The 26,663-nt window shown below is 39.4% G+C and overlaps 1 protein-coding gene and 2 long non-coding RNA genes across 7 annotated transcripts in view; 1 reads left to right on the forward strand and 2 right to left on the reverse strand.

Annotated features, from left to right (window-relative positions):
- Window positions 1–624: 624 nt before the first annotated feature.
- Window positions 625–6,549, reverse strand: LOC117938967. Its single transcript, XR_004655507.1, has 3 exons — window positions 4,237–6,549; window positions 908–910; window positions 625–634 (listed from the first exon to the last, which is right to left on the reverse strand). It is a non-coding gene; the product is annotated as an uncharacterized LOC117938967 (long non-coding RNA).
- On the forward strand, window positions 2,777–26,444 carry LOC117938966. Its single transcript, XR_004655506.1, has 3 exons — window positions 2,777–2,994; window positions 23,944–23,950; window positions 26,434–26,444. It is a non-coding gene; the product is annotated as an uncharacterized LOC117938966 (long non-coding RNA).
- The window catches only part of LOC117938961 (kinesin-like protein KIF21A), a 41,973-nt gene continuing 22,012 nt past the window's right edge, over window positions 6,703–26,663 (reverse strand). The window contains exons 8-38 of one of the 5 annotated variants that reach the window (XM_034863953.1): window positions 26,054–26,249; window positions 25,053–25,242; window positions 23,202–23,265; window positions 22,360–22,554; window positions 21,863–21,910; window positions 20,804–20,861; window positions 20,584–20,695; window positions 20,298–20,486; window positions 19,515–19,714; window positions 19,115–19,222; window positions 18,566–18,634; window positions 18,316–18,461; window positions 18,084–18,228; window positions 17,693–17,887; window positions 15,999–16,100; window positions 15,188–15,353; window positions 14,942–14,962; window positions 13,385–13,442; window positions 11,297–11,351; window positions 10,088–10,302; window positions 9,702–9,881; window positions 9,499–9,531; window positions 8,736–8,872; window positions 8,561–8,645; window positions 8,382–8,471; window positions 8,135–8,293; window positions 7,917–8,034; window positions 7,641–7,811; window positions 7,283–7,479; window positions 6,870–7,025; window positions 6,703–6,823 (exon numbers count right to left, since the gene is read on the reverse strand). In XM_034863953.1, the coding sequence (XP_034719844.1) occupies window positions 6,968–7,025; window positions 7,283–7,479; window positions 7,641–7,811; window positions 7,917–8,034; window positions 8,135–8,293; window positions 8,382–8,471; window positions 8,561–8,645; window positions 8,736–8,872; window positions 9,499–9,531; window positions 9,702–9,881; window positions 10,088–10,302; window positions 11,297–11,351; window positions 13,385–13,442; window positions 14,942–14,962; window positions 15,188–15,353; window positions 15,999–16,100; window positions 17,693–17,887; window positions 18,084–18,228; window positions 18,316–18,461; window positions 18,566–18,634; window positions 19,115–19,222; window positions 19,515–19,714; window positions 20,298–20,486; window positions 20,584–20,695; window positions 20,804–20,861; window positions 21,863–21,910; window positions 22,360–22,554; window positions 23,202–23,265; window positions 25,053–25,242; window positions 26,054–26,249 (3,760 nt within the window). In that variant the 3' untranslated portion in view covers window positions 6,703–6,823; window positions 6,870–6,967. Of the gene's footprint in view, window positions 6,824–6,869; window positions 7,026–7,282; window positions 7,483–7,640; window positions 7,812–7,916; window positions 8,035–8,134; window positions 8,294–8,381; window positions 8,472–8,560; window positions 8,646–8,735; window positions 8,873–9,498; window positions 9,532–9,701; window positions 9,882–10,087; window positions 10,303–11,296; window positions 11,352–13,384; window positions 13,443–14,941; window positions 14,963–15,187; window positions 15,354–15,998; window positions 16,101–17,692; window positions 17,888–18,083; window positions 18,229–18,315; window positions 18,462–18,565; window positions 18,635–19,114; window positions 19,223–19,514; window positions 19,715–20,297; window positions 20,487–20,583; window positions 20,696–20,803; window positions 20,862–21,862; window positions 21,911–22,359; window positions 22,555–23,201; window positions 23,266–25,052; window positions 25,243–26,053; window positions 26,250–26,663 lie in introns of all 5 variants that reach the window. The other 4 variants (XM_034863952.1, XM_034863956.1, XM_034863954.1 and 1 more) reach the window with 4 other exon arrangements.

Raw genomic sequence — 26,663 nt, forward strand, 5'->3', positions numbered from 1 at the left:
CATTTGTAAGTCAATGCCGTGAAAATGGTAATTCCCAACTAATCATAATTCAGCTACTGAATCCCTAAACATGCAGAAAACATGAAGCCATTTGTTACCATTAAATTGCTGCATAATTATTACATAGAAACCACGATTGTTATCATGGTTATTCTCATGAATGCCATCACATGGCACATCATATACATCATAGACCTACCTACAACTATTACATCCACAACTAATGTTTGTATGTTCATCGTGTACAATGTTTTACGAACTTAGTAATTTTTTTTGGCCTTTCACATACTGTTGAAGTTATATTTGATTTGATAAATTGGGATTTCAAAAAGGGAAAAAGTGATATTTCCAAAAAATATTTAGGTATAAGTTTGACCTAAACTGTATTTACTTCTACATCTAACTCTTTAATAAACAAAAACAGAAAGAAATCCAGGCACATTACTACATTCTATGTTTAAAAATGTATGTTTTAATTGAGAAAATACTGTTACCACTATGTTGATCATCAGTGCGTTTTACTTTGGACGTTTTGCAAAAAATGATAAAGCGATCTGGTGGAGAAAAAAAACTAAATTTAGCTTTCTTTTTTAGATCATTTTTTCCCCAGTTTAACCAACCTTAGGATTTAAAGCTAGTGTTGGCTCTCATTTGATAATGCTGTTGTAGAAGCTAGAGAAAAATCCTCCCAACCATCCCAAACTGGGAAAATGCAGCAAAGAAGTGTCATATATAGGCGCACGCTTCTTTTGGACACCTAGCTCGACAAAAATGGTGTGAAATATGTCGAGCTAAATGCTTATAAGTTATGTCAACGTGCTAACATTGAAACAGCTAACATGCTAATGTTTAGCAGGGCATTTTACCATGTCCACCATCTTAGTTTAGCGTGTTAGCACGCTAACACTTGCTAATTTGAACCACACAGAAAGTATAGCCTACAGTTGAGGCAGGTGGGAATGTGTTTGCCTTGGATATTTTGATCATGAATGATTGGACATCTACAAAATGTCACGGCAGTTTATTCAATAGTCAAGACATTTTAATCTGGAGCAAAGTGGTGGATCGACAGCATCGCCATCCCTAGATCTGTGCCGCTAATGTGTGACTTAAGATCTCGGTCATATACTGTAAGTTACAGATATGTCCTTGACCTAGCTACTAGATTGGTCTAATTTAGAGAACATTTAGCCAGATCTGACTTGCAACAATACTTGTGACAGCATGGTGAAGAAACAAATGTCCTATCTTTCCCTCTCTGCTTAGCCACAACTAAATTCCCTGTTGTGTTGAAGTCCCAGGTAGTTAGGAGCTCTCATGTTCTCATTTACTCTGCACTACACAGAGTTCAACTGGAGAGCTCGTCTGCTTTAATAGTCACGTAGCCACTTGAAATCCCTGCATTTTCACAGCGATTATTCAATGTGGAGAGCTTCCTTCTGTCAAATATATACAAGAGCACACACTTGACCCTCTCACCATGGCTGTCACTATCAGCTAACGTCTCTCCCTGTCATTTCCCACCCGTTCACTGCTTGGTGTCGATCTCCACCTCCATCTCTTCTCTCTAAGTTGAGACAGAAAAACTCAACCTGATTCAGTAAATGAAATTTCTTCAAAGGCACTGCCCACTAATTTCATGCTAAAATGCTTTTACCGATACATTAAAAATGTTGTTCTTCCCCATCTGTTTTGCCTGATAACTGAGATCCGCTGAGAAGGGACAAGGTTGATTTTTGCAGCAGCATTAAGAGACCAAGCAGCAGTATCACGGCTCATCAGTCCCGGTCATAAAGCAGCAGCGCTGGTATTTTTAGCCGGAGGATTCACTCTTTGGACGCTCAGAGATAGGAGCCGGGTTGGTGAATATTGACCCTGTCCTCCTGAGCCTCATTTCCCTCTCAGAAAAAAATTCTTTAACTGCCACTTGGTTGTCTCGGCCCGTTTTCCCCCCACACCTTATCTATATCCATTTTCCTTGTTTCTGTTCCTGCCTCAGCCATGTCTTCTCCCACAAATTCTGTCTTTGAGTGTGTTTCCCTATGACTGTCAAAGAAATGCTAATTAAGTGTGTTTTTTGCACAGCAGGTTGAAGCAAATAGATTCTGAATATCAGAAAAAAAAAATGCTCGCTCCTAATGATGCCCATATGAATTTCATGATTTTACCAAAGGGAAAAACAATGCAATGCTCAGTAAAAGTTTCTAACGCACCAACTAAAGGCCGAAAAATAATGGGAATACAATACTGAAAAGATGGTTCAAAGCATAGAGTACATCATTATATATTTGACGAATGCATGCTTTCTTTCAGCATTTCATCTAATTTTTTGGCACCAATATTGAAGGGAGCTTGGCAAACACACACACACACACACACACACACGGCTAAATCTCATCCAAGGCCGATTCACATAGAAATGAACTGTATTGATTTGAATCCCTCAGTAAATAAAAAGCACATACAGCTGTACAAATCCCATTACTCAGACGGATTAATCTGTGAAACAAGAGCATCCGGAGTAAGCAGACACACATTACCAATCAATGTGTTCACTGAACAGATTAGAAGAGGATATATTATCTGAACTGATCATAGATTATGCTACAGTTAAAGTGAAAGTGGAACTCTCGGCCCACACTTTCTGTCTGAGAAATCATTGATTGATTGATTTGTGGTAGAACTTGATCATCGGGTTCGTAAACTAATGTGCCAGGATTCGATTTGTCACATTAACAAGTTAAATCTTTAACTTTAGTGCAAGTAGGGTTGGCTATTGTGTGGATTTTCACGATGACGATGCCAAACCGGTACTTTTAAAACGATTCTGATTCTTAAAAAACTGAAAAATGACATCAAAGCAAGGCTCTTTTATAGAGTTTTTTTAAACAGAAAATTATTTAAATTTAACAATATATTAACGTTTTAAAGTACTTAAATAGATAATAAGTAAACCTAAGTCACCTAACACATAACTACAAAAAAAAACTAAATGTTGAGTTGGCATGCTAGCTCTATTATATTATATGCACTGGCTGGGACTTTAAATCATATGGGTATTAAAGACAACATGGCAATTTAATTTCCAAGCTGGCAATGTTGACATGATGACATTCATGCAAGTCAATAACACTTATCAAAATAAGAAATAATCAGTTTCCTGCAGAAAAAAGAAATAAGTTCACTTAATCAGGTTGAGAGATGCATCGTAAGGGTGTGTTATGCCATCCAAAAGCACTTGTTAGAATGGTATAAAGTACATTAGAATAAAGTGGAATTTTAACACTGCACACAGATCAAAGCTCCAATCCTGAGAGGCCAATTAACAGTCTGCTGCTCTCAGAACAGCTGAACATTGAATATTGAGCCTTCCATCATTGTTCACATTAATTTGTGTCTTCTGGGGGAGTTTCTTACCCCTTTTTTACCTATGTCTGTTGGTGTTTACTTCACTGGAGTAAGTCACAGAGTACAATGTTTCTGCCTGAAGTTATAATTAAAAGGAGGAATGAAACAAGATAAATGATTTACTCAGGGCAGAAAAGATCCAGAAATTATGTAAATACTTTTGAGTTATTATATACTGTATTATGTATCCACAGTGAGGCTTTTGTTATGATTTTCCTTCATTATCAAACCACATTTGGGGGATGCTTAGAGGTAACCACTGAGCCACAAACACAAATAAAACAGATTAAAATAAGAAAATGTGAAACAGACCAGCTGCAGCTGTTTTCATTGACCATGTCATATGATCAGACTGCTTCATTTAAATATTTGCCAGGAAAACACAACGCTCACAAAAACAAATGTTGCCAGAATTACCCAGTTCATCAGGTCATTATACAGTACTACCACCATGTGGTCATGAAGTATTAATACATGGTAATAAAAAATGCAAAATATAGAGACGTAACACTTGTAAAACATTTTCTTTATTTTAAAATGTATTTTCACACTGCACATGATATTTCAATCACTTGAAATTGTGCACAAGAGAATCAGCAGGAAGAGAAAAAAAAAAATCACATATTTACACATGGGCAGATTCACAGTCAAATTTCAAAATAAGATGCCACAATTAGATTAATTAGGATTTTTGATTTGATTCATTATGAATTTGGAATATTTACAGCTGATATTTTTTATTTTTTTTGGGGGGGGGGGATATTCCAAGTACAGGTCAACGGGACTGAAAACCTGTTTCTGTAACAAATCTCTTCAACTCCATATAACCGATAAATTAGATGTTTTCAGTGCAATCATTTTAGTCCCATTGACTTTAGCATTGCTAATGCTAACGTACCTCCAATATCCAAACCACAGCAGCAAGTGTTTCTCAATAAATTGAAAGGATACTCCTGACATTTGTAATAAGGGACAGTCTGCCTTCATCATGTAGTGATTCTACAGTCACTACCAGAAGTTCAGAATTTTTTATATAGGCACTGATAATACACTTCTGATTATTCAGAATTTAATCCCATATATTTTGTGCAATCCATTGTCAGGCATTAGATGAAAATGAGTTCAAAATCTCTGATCGTTAAGGAAGACACAACAGCAAAAATGTAAACTCAATGAAACAATTAATAAATAGTAGCGTTGTTGACCTCACATTTAAAAGATTGAATGATGTTTATGGTTAACTGCAGCATGTGTGCAGTTTACATACACTACGACAGCAGAAGTGAACAGTACTGTGCATGGAGAACAGAATGAGAACTTAATGCATCATTTGGATTTAAAAACACACACACATACACACACGTCTTTTAGCAGTAGATGGTTTCACAAAGTACATGTCATGTCACATGAATTAGAAATTACAAGGTGCTTAATTCCATCAGATGAGTCGTACTGCAGCAATAAAAGTGTTGCACTGCTACTAAAGGTTAGAGAAAGTGAACACTCAGTGAGTAACCTTTTCATTTGAAGAATCAAAATCAAATCAAAAAAAGAAGTAAGAAAATGTTTCCTTGCCAGAGGGGAGCATGCTTTCATGAACAGAGGAAACTAAAACACCATTTAAGGCTACAAATGCCTAAAGGAATCAATACTGAAACCAGAATCCCAGCTGCTACTTCTGAGCAAATCGCTGACTGATATACTGAAGCTGTTGTTAGTTTGGATCAACATTGTTCTATTTGAATCTGGATGTAACAGCTACTCTGCCTGGGTTGATTTACAGATACAAGCAGGGTTTAACTGTAGGATAACTGTAGGATTTTCTTGGAAAGCTCAGACTTACTATGCTGCCTGACAAAGCAAAACTGCAGACGCTACATGGGTCAAAACTGAGTTAACACCACAATTTGACTACTTGAATTCTGTTTAACCAGCTACAAAATCATTATGCCCTAGAAATCACAAAAAAACAACCTGAGTCCACGCTAGCTAGCTGATGTATGCAAATTCACCCATATTTTCCCATGTGTTTCCCCGCATTTAAAATCAGCTTTTGAAAATCTTTAACATCATAGCAATTGAGTTTATTGTACCAAATTACTAAGGCAGCAGCTAAATCTGATCATACTGGAGAAAGCAAGAAAACACCAGTTAAACTTATCTGGCTAAACGCTAACTAGCCTCTTAGCTAGTTAGGTATCTATGACTCTTGTCTCAGCCTCCAAAACTAAAGACATTTGACATGATTTTATGTGGTAAAGCTAACACTTAATCACATTTTCAAATGAACTGAATCATAGATTAATTAAGTGGACTAGGTCATCTGTGTCAATGGACAAGAAAGCTAAAAGAAACAGTTTGCTGCATGCGAACTTCAAGCTAACTTTATCCAACTTTCTGTAGTTACTGCTCTCTGCTTTGGTAATACGAGTATGTAGGAATACTGTCATTCAGCCATGATACACACAGTTCTATAGAGACTTAATATCGGCCAGCAGTGGATTTAATAACCATTGACTTAACACTAACTAAATCACCAGAATAAATACAGAAATTAAAACTGGAAAATGTGTAAGGACCCTGTCAAAGGAGCGCAGTAGGTTTTATTTAGAGGCCTCTCGTGATCCACTAGAGCAGTTATTCTCAACCTGGGGGACACAAGATCATTTCCTGGGGCTGCTTAATGGTTGTATGGGACAAAATACATAATCATAATGGTTAAATTAAAAATGGTTTCTACATTACTGTGTGAGTTGAGTACCTTTCATGTGTTATATTTAGTGTTTAATTTCTACATCAGGACATCCTGGAACACCAATCGGATTATTCTGATGGGCCGCGACTCAAAAAGGTTGATATTCACTGCACTACAGGGTTTGGCAGTAACAGCTGAAGAATAACACCATGTGCAGTTTCAGTATGTATTTGGTCCTTTCTTACAGAAATCACACATACACACACACGCAAACACACATCACACAGGATAGACTGCTGGTGATCAGGAGGAGATCTCCATGTCTTGTCTTGGGACACAGTCTCTTTCAGCAATCAGCAATTAGTGCGAGGAAGCAAAGTATTTTACCAAAACCCGTTTTGTGTGTTTTTTTTTCTCAGGAGCTCCGGCAAAATTCACTTTGGAAGGTTTTCATGTTGTCTAGTGCTGAAGTGGGGAGAGGAATGTAGAAAGCACAGGAGAGAGACTCTCAGCCCGATTAAAATGCTGTTCACCGCGGCTCTTATGTAGTCCCTGGAGCTCTACAGGAGGCTTAAGAGGCTCCATTGTGATGTGTTTTGACGTAAAATATCAGTAAACACACTCAGCTTGAAAGAGTGTCGCATCTAATTAGACTTCCCTGAAACTGATCCCTGTGCAGCATCTTTGAAGGATCAGTAGAATTCTTTTGAAAACTGGGACCCACACTTTCAGGTACCCAGCACTCCTTTGGGCTCCCATTCAACAATTCATCAAGTCATGGTTGATTTCTAGTTTTTGATTGGGTAAAGGTCAGCAGACGATCCTTAATTTCAGTTCCATTCTGTGATGCTGAGGATGCGGGTGTCAGTGGACTCCTTCCTCCAGAGATCCTTTGGCTTCCCAAATCTTCACTGTGCGGTCACTGCCAACCACACACACACACACACACACACACACACACACACACACACACACACACACACACACACACACACACACACACACACACACACACACACACACACACAAAGGTTAACTTAAAACAGGTAATGATTAGCACTACTGGCTTGTAAATACTGTTTTTACGATTCAGTATGTTTGATAAGAGTCAAATCACTGTACACTTGTCAGTAATGGGAAAAAGCACAACAATTGAAATGAGCATGTTTTGTGACTCACTCTGAGGCAGTGAACAGTTGGCTGCTGTTGGTTGCAAGGCCGTTGATGGGACTATCGTGTCCCCGGACCTCACCGAGGGGTGCTAGCGAGTCGGCGTGCCAGAGGCGCAGCAGCCCTCCTCTGCAGCCGCTAAGCAGCACCGGGGAGCCTGGCACAACGCCCAGAGCGCTAACCCAGTCTGCCTGGGCACTGACAGACTGCTAACAGAGGAAACGACAGCCAGTTAGTTTGTGCAGAGTTTGTTTTGTATCTCAGATTATTCAGTTTGAGTTACTCAGTTTCTTATCAGCTCATGTGAGTTGAAATATGGAGGGAAAAAATCTTCTGGCTCCACTATGCTGCTCTGGTGTCAGCGTACCTGTAGCAGCTGTTTACTGCCTAAGTCCCATTTCTTGATGTAGTAGTCTCTGGAGCCGCTGTAGAAAACATCTCCGTGCACGGTCAGAGACTCCACACCGTCCTGATGAGCAGGATCAAACGTTTGGCTAGAGCTGATGCTGCCCTGAGCACCTTCTGCCACCTCAAACATCTGGAAAAACAAACACAGATATGCCCACCATGCATCAAATCCTTGTTTGGTTTATTGGACACACAGAGAAAAATGGGAATGCATTAACAGGCAAGTGTCTCTTACTTTAATATGATGGTCTTTGGAGCCAGTGAGGACTACGTCTTGTCCATTACCTAATTTGTCAACAGTCAGACACATGACAGGTCCCAAATGGCCAGTCAGCTTCCCCGTGGACACAAACCTAAAGAAAGAAAGGAAAGAAAAGACGATTCAATCTCTTCTGTGTTTCTGTCTGTTAAATGCTTTGTACAGCTTCAACCCTTATATGTGTTTTGACTTACTTGCGGAGGTCCCACATGCGCACAGCATTGCCAGCGGCAGCATAAAGGAAGGTGCCAGAAGGGTTGAGAGCGATCTGGTTGATCTGACTCTCACCCGGTGGGATGGATAAACTCCTGACAGAGGAACAGATATCCCCTGAACCCACCTGGCCTGATGACCTGACATCCACAAAAACAGGGCAAAATCCATATTTAATTAGGGAATTAAACAGAGACAATGTGATAACAGAGAAATAAATAAACTTACGTGAGTGTGCGGATACACTTGGCGGAGTCTCGTATGTCCCACACTTTGATGTAAGCGGTGGAAACAGTAAAGACGAGACTAGAAGTATACCTTCGGGGAAAACAGACAAAATAATTCATCAACAGCACTCCATGTACCATTACTGCTATTTAGCTTGTACTATTGCTGCATACTAGTACCTGACTGAGACGACACTGCTGGGATGATCTGCAAGAGACATGATCTCCTGACCTGTCACCAAGTTCCAGACTTTACATGTACGGTCTGAAAACATGAAACACATGTTAGAGAACAGACCCAAAAGAAAGAAGAAAGCAATGTGTTTCCTGCGTTGCAAACAATTCTGTTTTTGACCTTTGGATCCTGTGAAGAGCAGATCATCTGTGGCATCTACGCAGAGAACAGGTTTGGTGTGCCCCTCGGCTACGTAGACACACTGAAGTTTGGCCCCACGGTTGTTCTTTGGGGCCATTACAGGGTTGATCACACCTCTACAATACACATGACATGATGAAAGCTATACCAAGTGACTAGTGCTACTACAGTGGATGTAATACATACAAATAACAGAGTTTATAACAGAGATACCTTTACTTTTTATATTTAAAAAGAAGAAGCTCAATGGATTTTCAGTCCTATATCATGCTCATTTTTAGGGCCATACTTTAATTTTTGGGATTATACTAGAACCTGTTTACATGCTTTAATGCTTTACGTGCTTTTATTTTCATATCCTCTGTCTGAAACGCTCCATTTTAGCGCCTGTCTCTTTAAGCCCCCATTGCAAAAAAGCCCAATTGGCTCTGATTGGTCAGCGTTTCTGGGTCTTTCGCATGTCTGCTCTCGAAATCTCTTCACCGTCATTGCAGCCGGGGAATGACTGTAACAACACTATAGCGTCTCTTTCTATCTATATATTGTATAGTTGTGACATCACAACGGTCCAAAAGTCCCGACAACTTGTTTAAAGGCACAGTTTCCAAATTCCCGCTGTGTGCATTTCTCTGTGGATTGAGCATTTGAATACTTTCACAGAATTTGTGTAGCACCACAACCTACTTTATAATAAAAAAAAGACACCTTTTACAATATGGGACCTTTAAGACATGAACATTACCTATGGCCTTCAAATACAGATGCGTCCTCCAACCTGAACGAGAAAACAAAGTAACATGAAGTAAAACTTCAGCTGCACAAGCTGCACATTCCAAAATCGTTGACTGTCTTTCATGGGAGCTTTGAATATTAACACTAACACAGCTGAAAGGATATTTTCAGCGTTAAAGAGAAACATTGCTATTGACGCCTGTTCTCACTTACATTGATTTGTGGTCACTGCCTTTCGCTTTAGCTTCTGCTGTGTTAAGCGCAAGTGTGTGTGTGTGTGTGGGTGCTGGGATGTGTGTCGCCGTGGCTCCTTTCTCTTGCACCTTCCTTCGGCTGAGCGGCGAACGCTCCAGCAGCCTCCTCTCAGTCCCTGTAGGAGACCTTGATCCAGAACTGCCGACAGTAAAGGTGACAGGAGTCATTTTGTACTTCAGTACAGTACTGAATAACACTCCAGGAGGGTCTTCAATACTTTACACAGGACTGAATGATTACTTACGATAATGATCCACCCACTTTTAATAAATATTCAACATTTCAGACAGAGCGAAATAACTTGGGTCGGTCTACCGCTGAGAAATGTTGTCCCCAACACTTACATGCCAACTGGCCTGGCAGACAGAGCAGATGGGGAAACAGTTTGCTCTCGGTCAGGGGTTTGACCAAGCGCGTCGCCCTGCATGTCTGCCGAGCCTTCGAGGCGCTCTGAGAGCGGCAGTAGAGGGACAGAGAAGTCTCCAGTGGGAGATTCACAAGACGGATCCCCACTGCCAGCATACAGCAGCTCCATCTGGGTGGTGGTTCGTCTCCGAGCCTGAGGGACCAAAATTGTTTGGCTCAATATTCTGTCGACTCACAAGTCAATGGACCAGTTAGTAATTGTTCCCAGTCCTAAAAATAACTACTGTGGGACGAGAAAAGTTGAAGTTGTATGAAGGAAAATAAGTCAATTGACTGTCTACATTATATCGGACATGGAAACTTTTTTACAGTACATAACATTGCCATTCTACGGAGCCCCCCTGGGGTCAAAAACCTAAACCGTACATAATACAAATCTATTCCCTCAGTATAATAAACTATATGCACAGATTAATAATCTGTGCTCTCTGTTTTATAAATGTCAGCAACGTTAGAAAGATAGTCACAGATACAAACTTCTGGGATCAATTACTCTATTGCAAAATGATATTAAATCACAGATGATGCATCTTTCCTAACGTAGTAAGGTCCTCCGACCTAGGAGCAGCCGGTGGTGCTTAGGAACCGTCTATAAACTACACCGACACAAAAATTGAATTCATTTAATGATTAAATAAGGTAATGTCTCCAAACATACCTCAATTATAAATTTTCTTCTTCTAGTTGTACTACAGAAGTTACTTAAAAAAATAAGTTTGGAGATTAACCCTAACCTTATTTAATGATTTAATTATTTCATATTTTTGTGTCGGTGTTGTAGTTTCTAGACGGTCCCTAAGCACCGCAGGCTGCTACTAAAGACCAATGTTATTTCTCCAAGTTGGAGGACGGATCGTTTTGTTAAAAATGAATATGCAGCTCATTGTTAACCTTACTTCGTTATGAAAGATGCGCCATTTGTGATTTAATATAATTTTGCGAGTAATGGATTAGAGTGACTGATCCCGGAAGTGTGAATCTGTGAATATCTTTGCTCTCGTTTATAAAAACTGAGAGCACAGATTAGGAATCCGTGCATACAGTTTATGAAACCAAGGAATAGATTTGTGTTCGGTGAGCACGGTTTAGTTTTAGGGGGGCTCCGTACCATTCACAGTACAGTATACCTTGCTTCTCGGTCTGGATTCCCCACATAACTTCATTAGATCTGATGCCAGCGTGCTGAAACAAAGGGAGGGATTTTCAATCACTAACATTCTCATGTTAAGCAGGTATGATGTGTACCATGTTGAGAAATAAGAGCTGAAGTTGCTGCAAATCTTTGGTAATAATTCTAAATACTGGACAACTTGAAATGTTGACCTGATTGTGGTGTACATGAAAGAACCACCAAACTGATTACAATTCTGTCTTTACAAAATTAGCTGTTTTGAGAGACGTTGCATTTACATGGCTCAAAAACTAAGAGATGTAAAATGTAAATACATACAGTTCTTTTCTCACCCGTACATATACTAGTTCTAAGTAAAATAAGTAATGTATTAAGAAGATGGGAATTATGTAAGACACTAAAAACGGTTTCTATCAAAACAAGATACTTTAAAACATATACAATATCTGTGTATTATATTGTGTCACACCCATTGCTTTCAGCCAAGGGTGTGACTTTAGGTTCAACATTGGGTGGGTTGAGATCTCCACTTTTGAGCATATTGAAATTTAGATTTAAATTTATTTTTTTGAATATCAAACACTTCATTACCTGCATCCTGGTAAATTTTTCTGCCATTTGGGCCCTTTCTGCATCAAGTTATGTCGCAAATATTTTTTAGGTTATAGGTTTTACTGGGCATAATTGGGTGGGGGAGAGGGTTGTAACCCCCATCCCCCCTGTAAATTCCACCTATGCTTTTAGAAAGACAGACACACACAGACACAGACACACACACATACACAAACACACAATTATGCGGCCTAATTGGGCCTCTCCACAGGACTTAGCAGCGGCCTAATTAGCCAGAATTCAGAACACCTGTGTGCTGTGGAATCAAAACACACTGCTTGGACTTTAAAGCTCTTTCTGTGCAGCAGACATGCTGACTAGTCGTAGCGGGGAAAGCAAAGGTGTAATTAATAACATTAACGATGGCTCGTTTAATTTGAGTGTCCCAGAAAGCCAGGTTGGTGAGCCTGGAAGCGTCACGGCTAAATAGAGTGCAGCCATAATCAGTGTTGGAAGGTTAACTTAGGAGATGTAATAGGTAACGGATGACAAGTTACCCTATTTAAAGTGTAACAGTAGTGTAACTATTACAATCACTTCAAAGTAATGTAACTTGATACCTTTTGATTGCTTTTCTGAATTACAAATGTTTTCACCTCTGACTACTGCCGAACTCCTTTTAAAATCCTTCAACACATGAATTAAGATTATGAACAAAATTGACATTTTCGATGTTGATGGCATTTTGACCGCTGGCAAACATCCTTTACATTTCACGGTTATGTTTGAATTTATTTCAGATTATTTTATGAACTGTTTTTTTTTTTTTACATTCCCAGCACTGGGACGTGTTCTTATCCGTCGCCATAGTGGCGACTCTCAGACAGATTGCAAGGCAATTTAACTGTCAAGATGAGCAAATTCAACCAGCAGAACCCATTAAAAGCATCAGAATAGCATCACACTTTACTAAACAGCTGTGGCTGGAAATGTCAAAAAAAGATCGCAAAGCAACCAAACTTATACTATTCGACATAAAGCTTAGCTTTTTCCAGAAAACATTCAGATTTAACCCCCAATGTAATTGTTTTCAAAGGTAAGTTATTTCGTTACACTTTTTCCCAAGTAACTGTAACGGATTACAGGTACCTTTTATTTTGTAATTAGATTATGCAAAGCTTTTGGCCAGGTTAGCTCAATTGGTAGAGCAGGCAAACATATATAGGGGTTCCCTCCTTGACGCAGCGGCCGCAGGTTCGACTCTGACATGTGGCGTTTTGCTACATGTCATTCCAACCCAATAATGGCCTAAAAATGCCCACAAAATTATAAAGTTGTTTTTTAAAGTTTTACGAAACATTTTTACTAGTTACTCCCCAACACTGGCCATAATTAAAGTCATCAATTGCACATGAAAACATAAATTCAAATTTTCTGCATTTATATAATATACGTACAACAGTATCAAGGTAAAAATAAGTGCTGTTGAATTGCTGATATGAAATAAAGGAATATGTGTTTCTGTATTTACCTGCCCTCTGCAGCTGGACTGGGGGTGGACTCGTCACTACTGCTGTCATCTCCATTCTCTGTGAAAAATAGGATTTCTCAATTGGGTTCCCAAATTGTATTTTGAAGTAAGGTAAATATACGTAAATATAGGTAAAAACACGCCAATGATTTTACGGCTGCCGCAGCTCAGGGGCCACTGGGTTTAGTTTTACATAAAGGGCGACAATTGGGGGACATTAGTGTTACTAGAAGCTAAGGTGTTGGGAGTATTCATCCCGTGTAAAGGACGAATGGAGAAAGCATCAGAGAGACAGGTGGACACAAACACAGAAAGACACACACACACACACACACACACACACACACAAGACTGCTATGTACACAGTTCTGTAAATTCTGAGTCCTGCAGCAGCGTGAATGTTTTACTGCTGCTTAGAATTAGTGACCCGAGTGATAGGGACGTGCTAGCAGGGAAACAGGGGAAACTTAACACAACACACCATGCACATGGCAGAGTTATTTCAACTGGGTTAGTGTTTAAATGGGGGCGGGTTTTTGCACGCTACAAGATTTCTGAATCTAGGTTAGAAATATAGTTATCATGAGCACATTAATGCATCAAGTATAAAAAAATAAAGGTCAGACAGTAACCTTGGGTCTTTAGTAGGGATTTAATGATTGTGAATCGGTTAAAAATAGTTCAAGTAAAAGTAGTTAAAGACTACAACCGGTTGAGATATAAATTTTACAATTTCCCTTGTTTGACTCTAGACCTCTATTTATGCAGTAATTTTGATGTGGGATTTGTTTTAACTAACTAACTATTATTATCTGTATTTATATTTTTCCATTACAAGTACACATTACTTTTTCAATATTATTTATGGTCGCAGGTAACTATAATTCATTTTATGGTTACTTACTTTTGCTATGTTATTTAATTACATATTCAATTTAATTTTAACGTCACTTACTTACACTGCAATATTGTTATTTGTACTATGGCAACTGCACTTTACAATACCTTTATTTGACTGCTCAATGTCTGTTGTTTACATGTTTGTTTGTGTGTTTACTTGTTTGTTTGTTTTGCTTTTATTGTAGAAAATGCTGCTGTAACAAGAGAATTTCCCCACTGTAGGATGAATAAAGTATTTTTAAATCTAAAATCGTAAAAACTATTGTGAACTTACTTGAAATGTATTTTGTGTATACATCCCTAGTCTTTAAATATATTTTTTTATGTAAAAGAGAAAGAGCCATACAATGCGCTGTTACATCACTTAAAGATTTAATGTACTCATGGGACCAAAGCTTAAAAAAGGCTCTGAATCCCTGGGCCACATTCCTATGTCCCAGTGTGTTGTTTGTAACTCTTTGCGAATGCTATGTTTTCTGAATATAAAAAAAATAAAAAAGTTCATGACAAAAAAGGCTCTAAACATAAATTTGATTACATTTTTTAGTTTGCTTGCATGTATTGTATGACTTTAATTAGAGGTAAAATGTTGAGGAAATCTTGTAGTGTGCATGTCCCATGCTCTCTCAAACACATTGCTATTCAACCCGTACTCACCTGGTGACAGGTAACCTAACTCTGAATTCACACCAACACAACAGAGAAAACAAATCAAATCAAAATCAAACCCAAAGATGAAAAAAGTGCTGGTCTTTATTTTACAGGCCTTGATTTTTGCATTTCAAGCATCAGTTGTTTCTCACATCTACAAAGAAGTGAGGCCTACAAAATAAAATGCAGCAAGAAAAAAAGTGATTGTGATTGACATGCTCGGACCGGTATGGATGTGTTGTTGTTTCCCACCTTGCAGAGCACTGCCCAACAGAGCGTCCAGCTCCGGGTTGATTTCTGCTTTCTCCTTCAGCATGTGGAACAGCAGCTGGTTCTGGGTGGCGCTGTTGATCTCCGTCTGCTTCAACCGGCCCTCCATCACCTTCAGCTGGGAATCCTTCTGAGCCGCCTGCAGGCCCTAACACATGATGGCATAGTAGACGGGTTATCACTGGAGACACAGTCGTACATTATTTTTTACTGTTTGTTATCTCTCAACAGGCCAACCTAATGTAGTCTCTCTCTGTATCTTTACCTTTGTAATTACTTCCACTCCTTAATGTGTTCTATTTGTCTTGTTCTTGTTGCCTCAGCGTTGATTGCATTTCCTTACTGGACCAATTAGGTTTCATCAAATCTAATCGTATCTAATTTAATTTAAGCCTAATTTAATCAAGTTGTTCCATTTAAAGTCTTATTCAATTTAATCTTATAATGGAACCATGACTACGAAAGCAAGATCAAGACAAACAGACAAATTATATGCAAGTTGCCACAACAAACACCGGTATAAACAAGTAATCACAATGCAATGAAATTCATACAGTCCATATATCATATTATATATGAGTATATATGGGTATCGCTTGATTAACTTGCTGGGGTGGGGTGTCATGATCAATCTTAAAGCTAGCAGTCTTAATAAAGGTAACAGCAAAGGGTTTATCAGGTAAAATAAGTTTCTTCCACAAAAACACAAATTTGCCTGTTGTCAAAGACACACAAACAAAGACACACTGATGACATTAAGACTGAAATAACATTAAGCAAGTAAGCGAGGTACCTTACTGATGGCCATTGTCATGAAATGATCCAGAAGGAAGCGCGCTTCTGATAAATTACAGGAGCTGATCACCGCAGTAACATCCACTGTGTCTCCTTCCTCCTGTAGCCAAAAAAAAGCACATTCATTGTAAAAAATAAAAAGTCAGTCAGTCCTAATTTATTTGACCATAGTTTATCTTGTGAAATACACTTACTCGCTTTCTTACTTGGAGTTAGACAAAAATATTGCTACTACTCTTCTGTACATACTATATCTGTCTGTTAAATAAAAGGCTACCACCAGCAGCCGGTAAATTAGCTTAGCTTAGCTTATCACAAAGACTGGAAAAAAGGGGAAATAACTGGCCTGGCTCTTTCCAAATATAACAAAAACTGCCTACCAGCACCTCCAAAGATAGTTCTAATAGAACCATGACTACAAAGGTTTATAAATACTCACACCCAACTGCCAGGTGTTGCGTAGCTAACTAAAACTACTTGCAAAGCTAACCTTAGCTTGCTTGCATTTGCTCAACTAGATTGTTGAGTAAAATAAGTTGTGGGAATACGTATGACACTACGGGCATGACATTTGATTAAAATGCTTTTATAAACGACATAAAACACATACAACATATATGGTTTTAAATTACATTTCACATACATAACACAACACAATATAGCTAATTCAAACTAAAAGTGTTAGTTAATAGCCTAAAAGGCCAATACTAGGTTAGCTTAATCAGATATTTCCCTCTCATTGTAAACTGTATAACTAATTCTGACGCATGATTTTGTTATGCATATAGCTACATTTATAATTTATTTACATTTGTCTTTTAAAACTGTAATTTTTTAAAGTTATACTACAGCTACTAAAAGGTACAGGGACTTCCTATTTACACAGGTATTAGGAAGCTTTCGATTGGGCAGCAGCACTATAAATGTTTCCAATTTACACATTACAAGTCTTTAATAGCTGATTCCTCAAGTTTTAATGGTGCACCCTAGTTTAGTTACTCACTTGTTTCATACTAGCTGTTAGTTAGCAACACAATCCAAAGCCCCCAAAGGTATTGAACATATGATCTTACACAGTATTATAACAGTGCTAACACTGTAGTCCTCAGGCAGTTTAGCACCAGTGACCGCAGCCACATGATTTTGGAAGCCACTTTTCATTCTGCTGTAACCCTGATTGCTCAGTCTTTAAGCTCAATAACAGTTCATCAAAAACTACAGTATGTCTGGAGAATCATGGGTGTCTGACAGAGTGGATGTGCCATATGTGCAGCCATGCAGAACAAAATGCTCTTCAAATAACACATTTGTAATGACATTTTATCAATTTAACTGCTGTTCATGTGCATCATTAGGCTGCTGGACCTCTGCTTTTGGCTGTAGTAATGGGCTGTGGTTTTTGTTGTATTGAGCCATTGTTACTCTAACAAGTAAGCTGTTTGATGTCTGGTGCTCATTTAGTAGGGGCGGTCAGTGGTGCTGAACTGGGCAATTATTTCCCACTTATTTGACTGAGTTTTACAGTCCAGTACAAGCAAAGTAAAGCTAATGAGTTAGTGACACACATCACTGTGCACAATGATCCCTTGTACGCCTCTTTTATCCACCTTTATCTTCCTTTACTAAGCATTACAACCACAAGCATCATGACTACCAAGGCTATGAGATTCCTGGGATTCCCCACCACCTCACCTTGGCCTCCTCCATCTGCATGATGTTGGCCTGGCAGTCGGCGATGCTGTCGTTGATATAGTCGATATTGGCGCTCAGAGACTCCAGCTCCTCGTTCAGGGAGGCCAGGGAGCGGTCGGCGTCTGCACCCTCCACCGCCATCTTTTCTCTCTTTCTGGACACACGCTCCCTCCGCCTGGTCAGCTCCTCCCGTTGCTAAAGTGGTGGCGGGGTTTAGGGCAAGGGAATTGAGAGGAGACAGGAAGGAAAGGAACAAAAGAAGAATAAGGGACAAAAAAAGCTATTTATAGTAAGACAACAAAACATTTGTCAAGCTTTCGGTTTTTGGAACTATAGTTTACATTGTTTTATTTTTCCGGCCCATCTTGAATCTAATGAGGTCATGCGTTACCTTCAGCAGTCTGTTCATATCTGTCTCCATGTTAGAGATGGTCATCCTCTGCATGATGATGTCAGTGACACGTCTCTCCAGTGACTGCCATTTGGCCCTGGCCGTCCTGCTGAGGTAGGTACTTCCCATCCGCACCGGGGAACTCCTGAGGAGAAAGATACGGCTCTTTTAAAACTGTTTAAACATGCACTCTCAACTGTGCGACGCACACAGACATGCTCAGAATCCGCACCTGGCTCCATTGACTCCAGACGCTCCGGATGTACTCATCCTTCCTGGGGGGGCTCTGTGCGCCGGCTCTTGGAGGGGTTCAGGTAAGCTGATTTTCCTGCTCACCTTCCCAGACACGGGCCTCACCTGCCGCCTAAGAGCTGTCACCTGTTCACAAAAAGAGAGACATTTTGCATATTAGCGGGAAACAACAGCGGATGCAAACCCATTGATATTGTCCATACTCTCCCCTGTGTGACTGTGTGTCTCACCTCTTCATTTTTCCTGCGAAGGATCAACTCCTGCTGTCTTTTTTGGGCCTCCATCTGCTTCAGTTGGTGCTGCAAGATGAAATGAAAGTTGAAGTTGGTAAACGGGTTGTATCATAAAAACAAGTTAAGGTGGGTCTACTCTTGACTAGGGCTGCTCGATTATGGAAAAAAATCATAATCTGGATTATTTTGGCAAATGTTGAAAAGGATTACTAGTGGAATTTTGGAAAAATTTTGCACTTATTAAACTTAAAATCTGAAACATTTAAACATATCAATAGTGAAAACACTTGAAATGCCCCTTAATTTTTTTGTTATTGAAAACACAAGACAAACTAACAGTTTAGTTGCAAAAGGTTTATTATGTTTTTGTGATCATTAGGAGCAGAAATTGTAATTAAAATTACGAATACTTGCACAACCCCCACCGTTGACTACGTATTTGCTCATGTGTAATAAACCAAACACAAGTACTTTGGCAATACGACTATGGTTAAAATATAGACTTAAAATTGTATAGCCCTCTGCGAGTGTGTCCATCTCTCTCACCTCAGATCTGCGCTGGTCTTTCTTCAGAGAGGCGATCTCCCGGTTCCTCCTGCACTCCGTGACTCGGTTCCTCTCCTGCTGCTCCTTCATCTGACGCATCAGCGCCACCTGGTGGATAAACACAAAACAGCAGGAGAAACTCAGCCCTGAAACAAGACGAGAAGCTTGGTTGCTCAACGGAAGCTCTACAATTGTTTTTGTATGGTTTGGTTGTTCCTTTTATATTTGTATCAAATGTATTTAGTATATAGAATATACCTTATATATCTTATTGTAATACATTATTTTGTTGGCATCGTGTGACGCTTCCCCAGTTTTTGTCGTGACCAACTGTAGTTCTGGGTTTATGACAAGTGTAAAAGTAAAAAAATCTAGAAAGGAAAACAACCCATTCCTTTACCTTGGTCTTCTTCATCTCGGTCACATCCAGCTGGAGTTTCTTGAGCTGCTTCTCGTACTGCGACTGGTTCTTCAGCAGGCGGGCGTGCTCCTTCTGGGCCGACTGGAGCTTCTGCAGCTCTTTGTTCATGGAGCTCAGCTTCCTCTCATACTCAACTTTGATCTTCTTGGCCTTCTCCTCCGTACCTGTCTCCACTGAACCTGAAGATGAACAACGAAACGATTAAGTCTTCAGCAGTGGTGGAATGTAATGAAAGTACTGTACTTAAGTACACATTTCCGTTACTTGTTCTTTACTTTTCATGCCACTTTCTACTTCTCCTCCGCTACATTTCAGAAATGTTGTACTTTTTACTCCACTACATTCATCTGACAGCTTTATTTACTAGTTACTTTACAAACAGATTTTTTGCAAAACACAAGTATTACATTTTTTTTATTATAAATTAAACTACCCAAAAGTATAACAGCCTACAAGTACAGATCAGCCAATTAAACACTTTGTCAATTAGGTCCTTTACTTAATTCCTCAAAGGACATTTACCTGATGATACTTACATACTTTTACTGAAGTATCATTTTCAATGCAGGATATTTACTTGTAACAGAAGTAGTAGTACTTAAGTAAAGGATCTGAATACTTCTTCCACCACTGGTCTTTTTTGGTGTTTTGTTCTTTGAACATGAGTAGATTCCCTTATCTTATCTGTTTCAGAGAGTTGTTTAGGGACCTGTTACAATGTCCGTCCCTAAACTCAGGCATCTGTTTGAACTTGTCTCTTACCCATATTATGCAGCACCTTGTCCCTCTCCAGCTGGGTGTCTCGGATCTTGTTGTGCAGCATGGCCAGCTTCTGCTCGTACTGCTGTTTTAGAGTGTGCAAACGCCGCTGGCTGTTCTCCAGCTCGTCTATCAGCTTCTGCTTGATGGCGATCTCGCAGGTGATGTTGGCTAGATCGGCCTGGACGTTCTCTGCGCACAATACACATCGTCAGATCCTGACTCCTCTTCCATATCAATTGTCTTCCGAGACTTCAGATAAGAAGCCGTACACAACGGCTAATTTTACCTTTCTCCTCCAGTTCGTCGGAGTCAGAATCGTCGGACGTCTCGTCTCCCGCCATGTCAAAGTCCTCCTCCTCTCCATCCGCATCCTCACCTTCTTCGTGGTCGCTGACCTCCTGTCGAAATATACGCGTATATACAGTACGTGTGAAGAAGACAGTAAAATCACAAACCGTGTGATCTTTAAGTAGAAATCTAAAAAGCTTGATCTAGTGATTCTCCACCTCTGCCTCCTCGTTGCCCCGCTCGTGCTCGTTGTCCGGCACTTCCTCTCTGATTACACTGAAAGAGGAAAAGACAGTTACTCAGCTGCAGACCGAGTTCTTACACTGCAGCTCCCATTTGTAAATAACAGCAATTCAAATTACAACAAAGATGGGTAAAGTGCACATGAAAATTAGTATACACTTGATCAGGAGCAGATGTGGAATCAGTGGATTAATGAATGATTTCATTGTGATTGCATGGTGTGTGACATTATTGGGACAGTGAAAGACAAAAATTATTGAGTGAATACCAGTAACAGTTATTATTACAAACTGATATTGAAGGCCGGCACACGCTACTAAGATTTGTTGACCATATTCTACAAATCATTATCATAAAAACAGGATTTTATTTTTGACAACAATCCTGATATTTTGAATTCAACTCCATTTTTCATCCTTCCATTTAAGGTTTAGACCAGGACTGTCAAACTCAATTTCAGTAAGGGCCACAATGGAAAAAGAGAATTATATCAAAAGCCAGACATGTGTTGTTTATTATGATGTTTTTAGTTAATTTCAGAGGAAAAAGTTTCATATCTTTGACTGTTTGACCCTAAAAAAGTCAGGAAAAAGTTCCTCAGCCATCATAGAAAGACAAAAATGAAAAAGTGACAAAAACCTGGCATGGCAAAATTGTGATGGGGCTGGAACAAATTCTGCAAGGGGCCCGTTTTGGCCCGCGGGCCTTAAGTTTGACACGTGTGGTTTGGACACTCATGATGAGATTAACATCTTGCAGTTTGCAATGAAGAAGAAAAGAGAGACAGAACAGAGGGTTAAGAGGTTAAAATATCTGCTTCCCTCATAGGGTAAACCACCTATGGGTGCAGAAGAGGTTAGTCACTTTAGGGAACTTAGAAAAGGAGATTTGGGCTGGCACATATGTAAACAATCAACTGAAATCATTTTGATTATTTGGTGCATTTCAATCTGAGCACAAAAAGACATGATTTGCACTGCTAGTAATTGACCCAGCTTCCGATTTGACCCAATCCTGGGTGGGATGTAGCAAACCTGGTATGTTCAACCTCGTGGTGGTGACTCTCCTCAAATCGCCTCAGTCTTCAGAGGAAAGGATGGCAGGTGTGGATGGTGAGGTAACGAGGTGAGGTGGAGATAGAGAGGGGCAGACGGGATGCAGAAGTTAGGGCAAGTGAGGGGATATTACAGGATATGGGAGAAAAACAGAAAGTGAGAGAGCAGCAAGAAAGGCGGGGCGAGTGCAGAGCCTCTCCCAAACAGTGTGTTTGAATGAGGAACACTGCTTATGGAGATGCAGATGACAAAGACAGATTTAAAGAATCCTGCTAAAAAAATAAAATGACCACATCACAAATGAAATTCCTCACTGTGAATGCAAGGATCAGTGTGCTGCAGCGTGCCAGTCCTCGACAGACAGCCATCATCATTAATAGCTGTTGCTATCATCTTGTCTAAATCCAGCCTTCCTTCCATTAGAGCAACATCGGGGTGTGCAGTGCTAATGCAGGGAACAGGGACATAAACTATACCTCTTCTTCTTCTTCCTCTCCTTCTTCTTTAGTTTCTCCAGGCTTTTCTTGGCCATCTCAATGACGTCGCTGGCCTCCTTCTCAGGGGCAAGTAGGGCAGGGCCGGGGCCGCCGTAAAGCGAGGGGCGTGTGGAGGCCCGGGACAAACTCTTCCTGAGGCTCTCGTTCACAGCCTCGCTTTCAAGGAGTTTAGCTCTGAGAGGGGGGGGGGAAATGAAAGTGTTACTGTCATCGTCTGGCTGTGCCACCCCCTCAGTCATCTTGTTCCCTCTACTTCCTCCCCCCCCTGCTGTTTCTGTCTGTCATTGTTTGTCATGTCTGACTAGATTGTGTGTGTGTGTGTGTGTGGCTCTTAAGCTTCCCTTGCTCTCCTCACCTGATCAACGGCAGCGTCTTAGTCTTCGCCAGTTTATCCGTTCACCTCTGAGGTAACAACGGCTAAACTATAATAATAAAATAATGATAATGTAAAAAACAATAACAAAACCTATAACTAATAATAAATATAGTTCTGTGAGATTAGTATTTCCTGCCCTTTGTGTTCCCTTGTCTGATATCCTGTGGTTTTGCCTGGCCCCCCTGTGTGAGACACCATCATTCATCTGTCTGCCCACTCTCCACCACTGCCCCTTGGGTTTTTATCATTTTATTGCACATTTTGTTTTCGTAATAAACCTGCCTGAGTTGATTCTACCTTTGCTTAGTGTCTGCTTCTGAATCCAAGTAGGAAACATAACAGTTCTTACTGTCACACAGCATGAACAACTGTTTTTAACTGTTAGAAATAGCTGCTGATTAGAAGAAAAATACCAAAACAAATGAATAAAGTGGTCACCCCATACCTGAGCTCCTCAATCTCTTTGATGTAGTTCTGAATCATGTTCCCGATCTCTTCACTGCCTTCACCTACAAGCAGAGGTATGACTTTAGCTTTTACATGGATTCATGGTGACTTGTATGTAGACCAAGAAGACTTCGAAGTTTAATTACATTTTTTTGTTACGTGCAATACCTTCCCTACAAAGCTAATCTTTGTTCTTACAACACTTCTGTGACACCCATTTAAAAAAAAAATGCGTTGGTGAATCAGGTCACTTTTTATGTAGTGCCATCAGCAGGTCAAAATTGTAATGTAAAAAACTAATATTCTCCCCATCAGGCTTAGATGTACTTTGTGTTTAGTGCTTATAGTGCAACTGTTATCATGCTAACATGCTAAACTAAAACAGTGAACACTATAAACAAACCTGCTAAACGTCAGCATTTTAACATTGTAGCTGTGAGCATGTTAGCATACAGACATTAGCATTGAGCTTGTAGCACCACAGAGTCAGAGCTGCTAGCATAGCTGTAGACTCTTATTAGAACAGTAAACTAAGTGGTATTCACTTAATTGTGCTTTCTGTGTTCAACCAACAATTAAACATTATGATAAATACTGACAATTTCATTCTAATTTAAAAAAAAGTATCTGGTAACATATTAAGAGTTCCAAAATGACTGTGTATGAGAAAAATTATGTACAGTATGTTAATCTGAGTAGCTAAAAACATTATTAGCTTAATACATTTTCATAGATGGAAGTAACAAAGTACTAATACTTTGTTACTGTACTCAAGTAGATTTTTCAGATATTTTTACTTTACTATTTATTTTTGTGCCGACTTTTATACTTTTACTCCTTACATTTTAACATGAATATTGGCACATTCTACTCCTTACATTTTACAAAATTGGCTCGTTACTTTAGATTTAAATGATGATAAAGAAAACAGAGATCCCAGAGATTGGGCAGACAAGCAGCAAGACATTTCCAATCATCCTTGGCCTTATCTGAGAGGGATGTTTGAGATAGTAGGCATCAAGAATGACTCCTGGCCATCTTCATTACTGTCTGTTTAGTAATTCATATTTTAGCCTTTATGTTCTTTTCAGAAGCCATATTTGAGCACACACACATACAGTACATGTACATTCCTTTAAATGTTAAGGGGAAAATTAAAAAAGAGAAACTGGATCTGCAAATTCTCACAGAATCAGAATAGAATTCATATCTTGCTACTCAGTCAGAATCTTTTAAACATGGCGTCTCAGTCTGTGTCACAACAATCATATATGGGATGTTTTAGGCCTATTGGCAGACATCCATTTACAATGTGGCCAATGGCATTTAAAGAGCTTCTTTTCCATGTCCACTGAAGTTTCTCAGCTTGCTCTCTAGTTACATGTGTGTGATCCAGGTAGCGTTACATAAAAATTGGTTGTTATTAGCAAGGCTACTTTTACTTTTATACATTTCCATGCCTGTACTTTGTTACTTTTACTTGAGTACAGAATTTAAATCAGTACTTCTACTTTTACCAGAGTATTTTTTAACGCAAGTATCTGTACTCCTACTTGAGGACAGTAAGGGAGTGCTTTTGCCATCTCTGTACATTTTAAAGTAATTAGTTAGGAAGTAGCATTAGCCACATTAACACTACTACTTCTAATAAACTATATTATAACAATAGGTGTACGCTTTTGATTTCTTACAAGAGTGTACTGATATCCAGAGTGATTTTCAAGAATATATGCAAAAAAAACTAGCCGTCTCATGGTTGTTATATTGTAGGCTAAGAACACACAGCCAAGTAGTGTAGTCAAGTAATGTAGTTCTCCACTATGGGAGTATACATGAGTTTATTGCCCACCTGCTTTAGCCAGGACCTGGTTGGCCTGGTCACTGAGGATCTGTGTGAGCCTGGCCCTCTGGGCATCGATGGTCTCCTGCATGGCCTTCACTCGCACCCTCAGGTTGTTGTTCTCTGTTTGCAGCATGGAGTTCTCATGGACCAAGTCATTCATGCCCTCAATGCCATCTTCACCTACCATACGCTTCCCCTGAGCAACAGGCAGGATAATTGATACAACAAAATATATTTTCCACTCATATCATGTGCACTGATCTTATTTTCTATATCCAGCTCTTCCCTTTATTATCTGTATTCATATTTTTCCATTACGTCACATTCCATCATATATATTATGGTTACTTAATTTTGCTATTTTATTTAATTACATATTCAATTTAATTGAATAATGTCACTTACTTTGCAATATTTCTTTGTACTATGGCCACCTCACTTTACTTTACAATATCTTTTATACCATGCCACTTTACATTCATTTAGTACTTTTTGCACATTGTCTGTTGTTTGACTGTTGTACGTTTGTTTAATGTTTGTTGTTTAGCTTTTTCCTGTAGAAAACTGCTGCTGTAATAAGGGAATTTCCCCATTGCGGATTAATAAAGTATTATCTAATCTACAACAGTCAGCATTTACATAGACTGTCTATTCATGTTTACTGTGTTATTACTAATCTACATCACTAACTAGACCCTAACTTGAACTAACTGTATGTTGACTCCTCACTACATCTCAGCAGTGTTATAGACTGTCTGCTCATGTATATTGTCTTCACTTTGCACCGGCTTTGTAATGCCCACTTAATCTGTACGTAGTGTAGCCTGTTGTATTCTGTATTCTTGTAATGTACTGAATGTGAAACCGTATGTTGTCTTATGCTTATGTTTTCTCGGCCAGGTCGCCGTTGCAAATGAGAACCTGTTCTCAACAGCTTACCTGGTTAAATTTAATTGAATTTTTTTAAAGATTCTTCTATCCTCCCTCCTTTCCTTCTGCCTTCTTACCGTCTTGTACTCCATCAGCTCCATCTGCAGTCGCGCTATCTCTGTCCTGAGGGTGCTGATCTGCTGGCTGGCTCTGTCCTGGTTCACCGTCACCTTGTTCTTAATGTTTCGGGCTCTGTTGGCGTACTTAAGAGTATTCAAGGTCTCCATAAAGTCCCGGTCCGACGGACTGACACAGGCGATCATCACTGTTTGACTGGACACACAAGAAGGGTGATCAATTGCAATGACTAATCTGTAAGTAATAATAATAATAATAATAAGTCCTTTTTGTACTACTTTAGGGTAATTAGTGATGAGGAATGCCATGTAAGGTGTACTGACGGAAACATGTAACCTACAGGCAGTGGTGGAAAAAGTATTCAGATCCATTACTTAAGTAAAAGTAACAATACTTCACTGTAAAAATAAATAAAAATCCTCTGTTGAAAATGTAAAACATATGTAAGTATCATCAGGGAAATGTACTTAAAGCAATCAATGCAGAAAAATTTTCACATTTTAGAAACAATCCTAACAGTACCGTGTTTAATAGTCTAATCATTTCAGCGTAGGCCTGTGTAGTGTTGGTAGTTTTATAAACTACATGTGTTTTGTGTGCAACAAATCT

Source organism: Etheostoma cragini, chromosome 23 (genome assembly GCF_013103735.1).
Source record: "Etheostoma cragini isolate CJK2018 chromosome 23, CSU_Ecrag_1.0, whole genome shotgun sequence".
NCBI classification, from domain to species: domain Eukaryota; kingdom Metazoa; phylum Chordata; class Actinopteri; order Perciformes; family Percidae; genus Etheostoma; species Etheostoma cragini.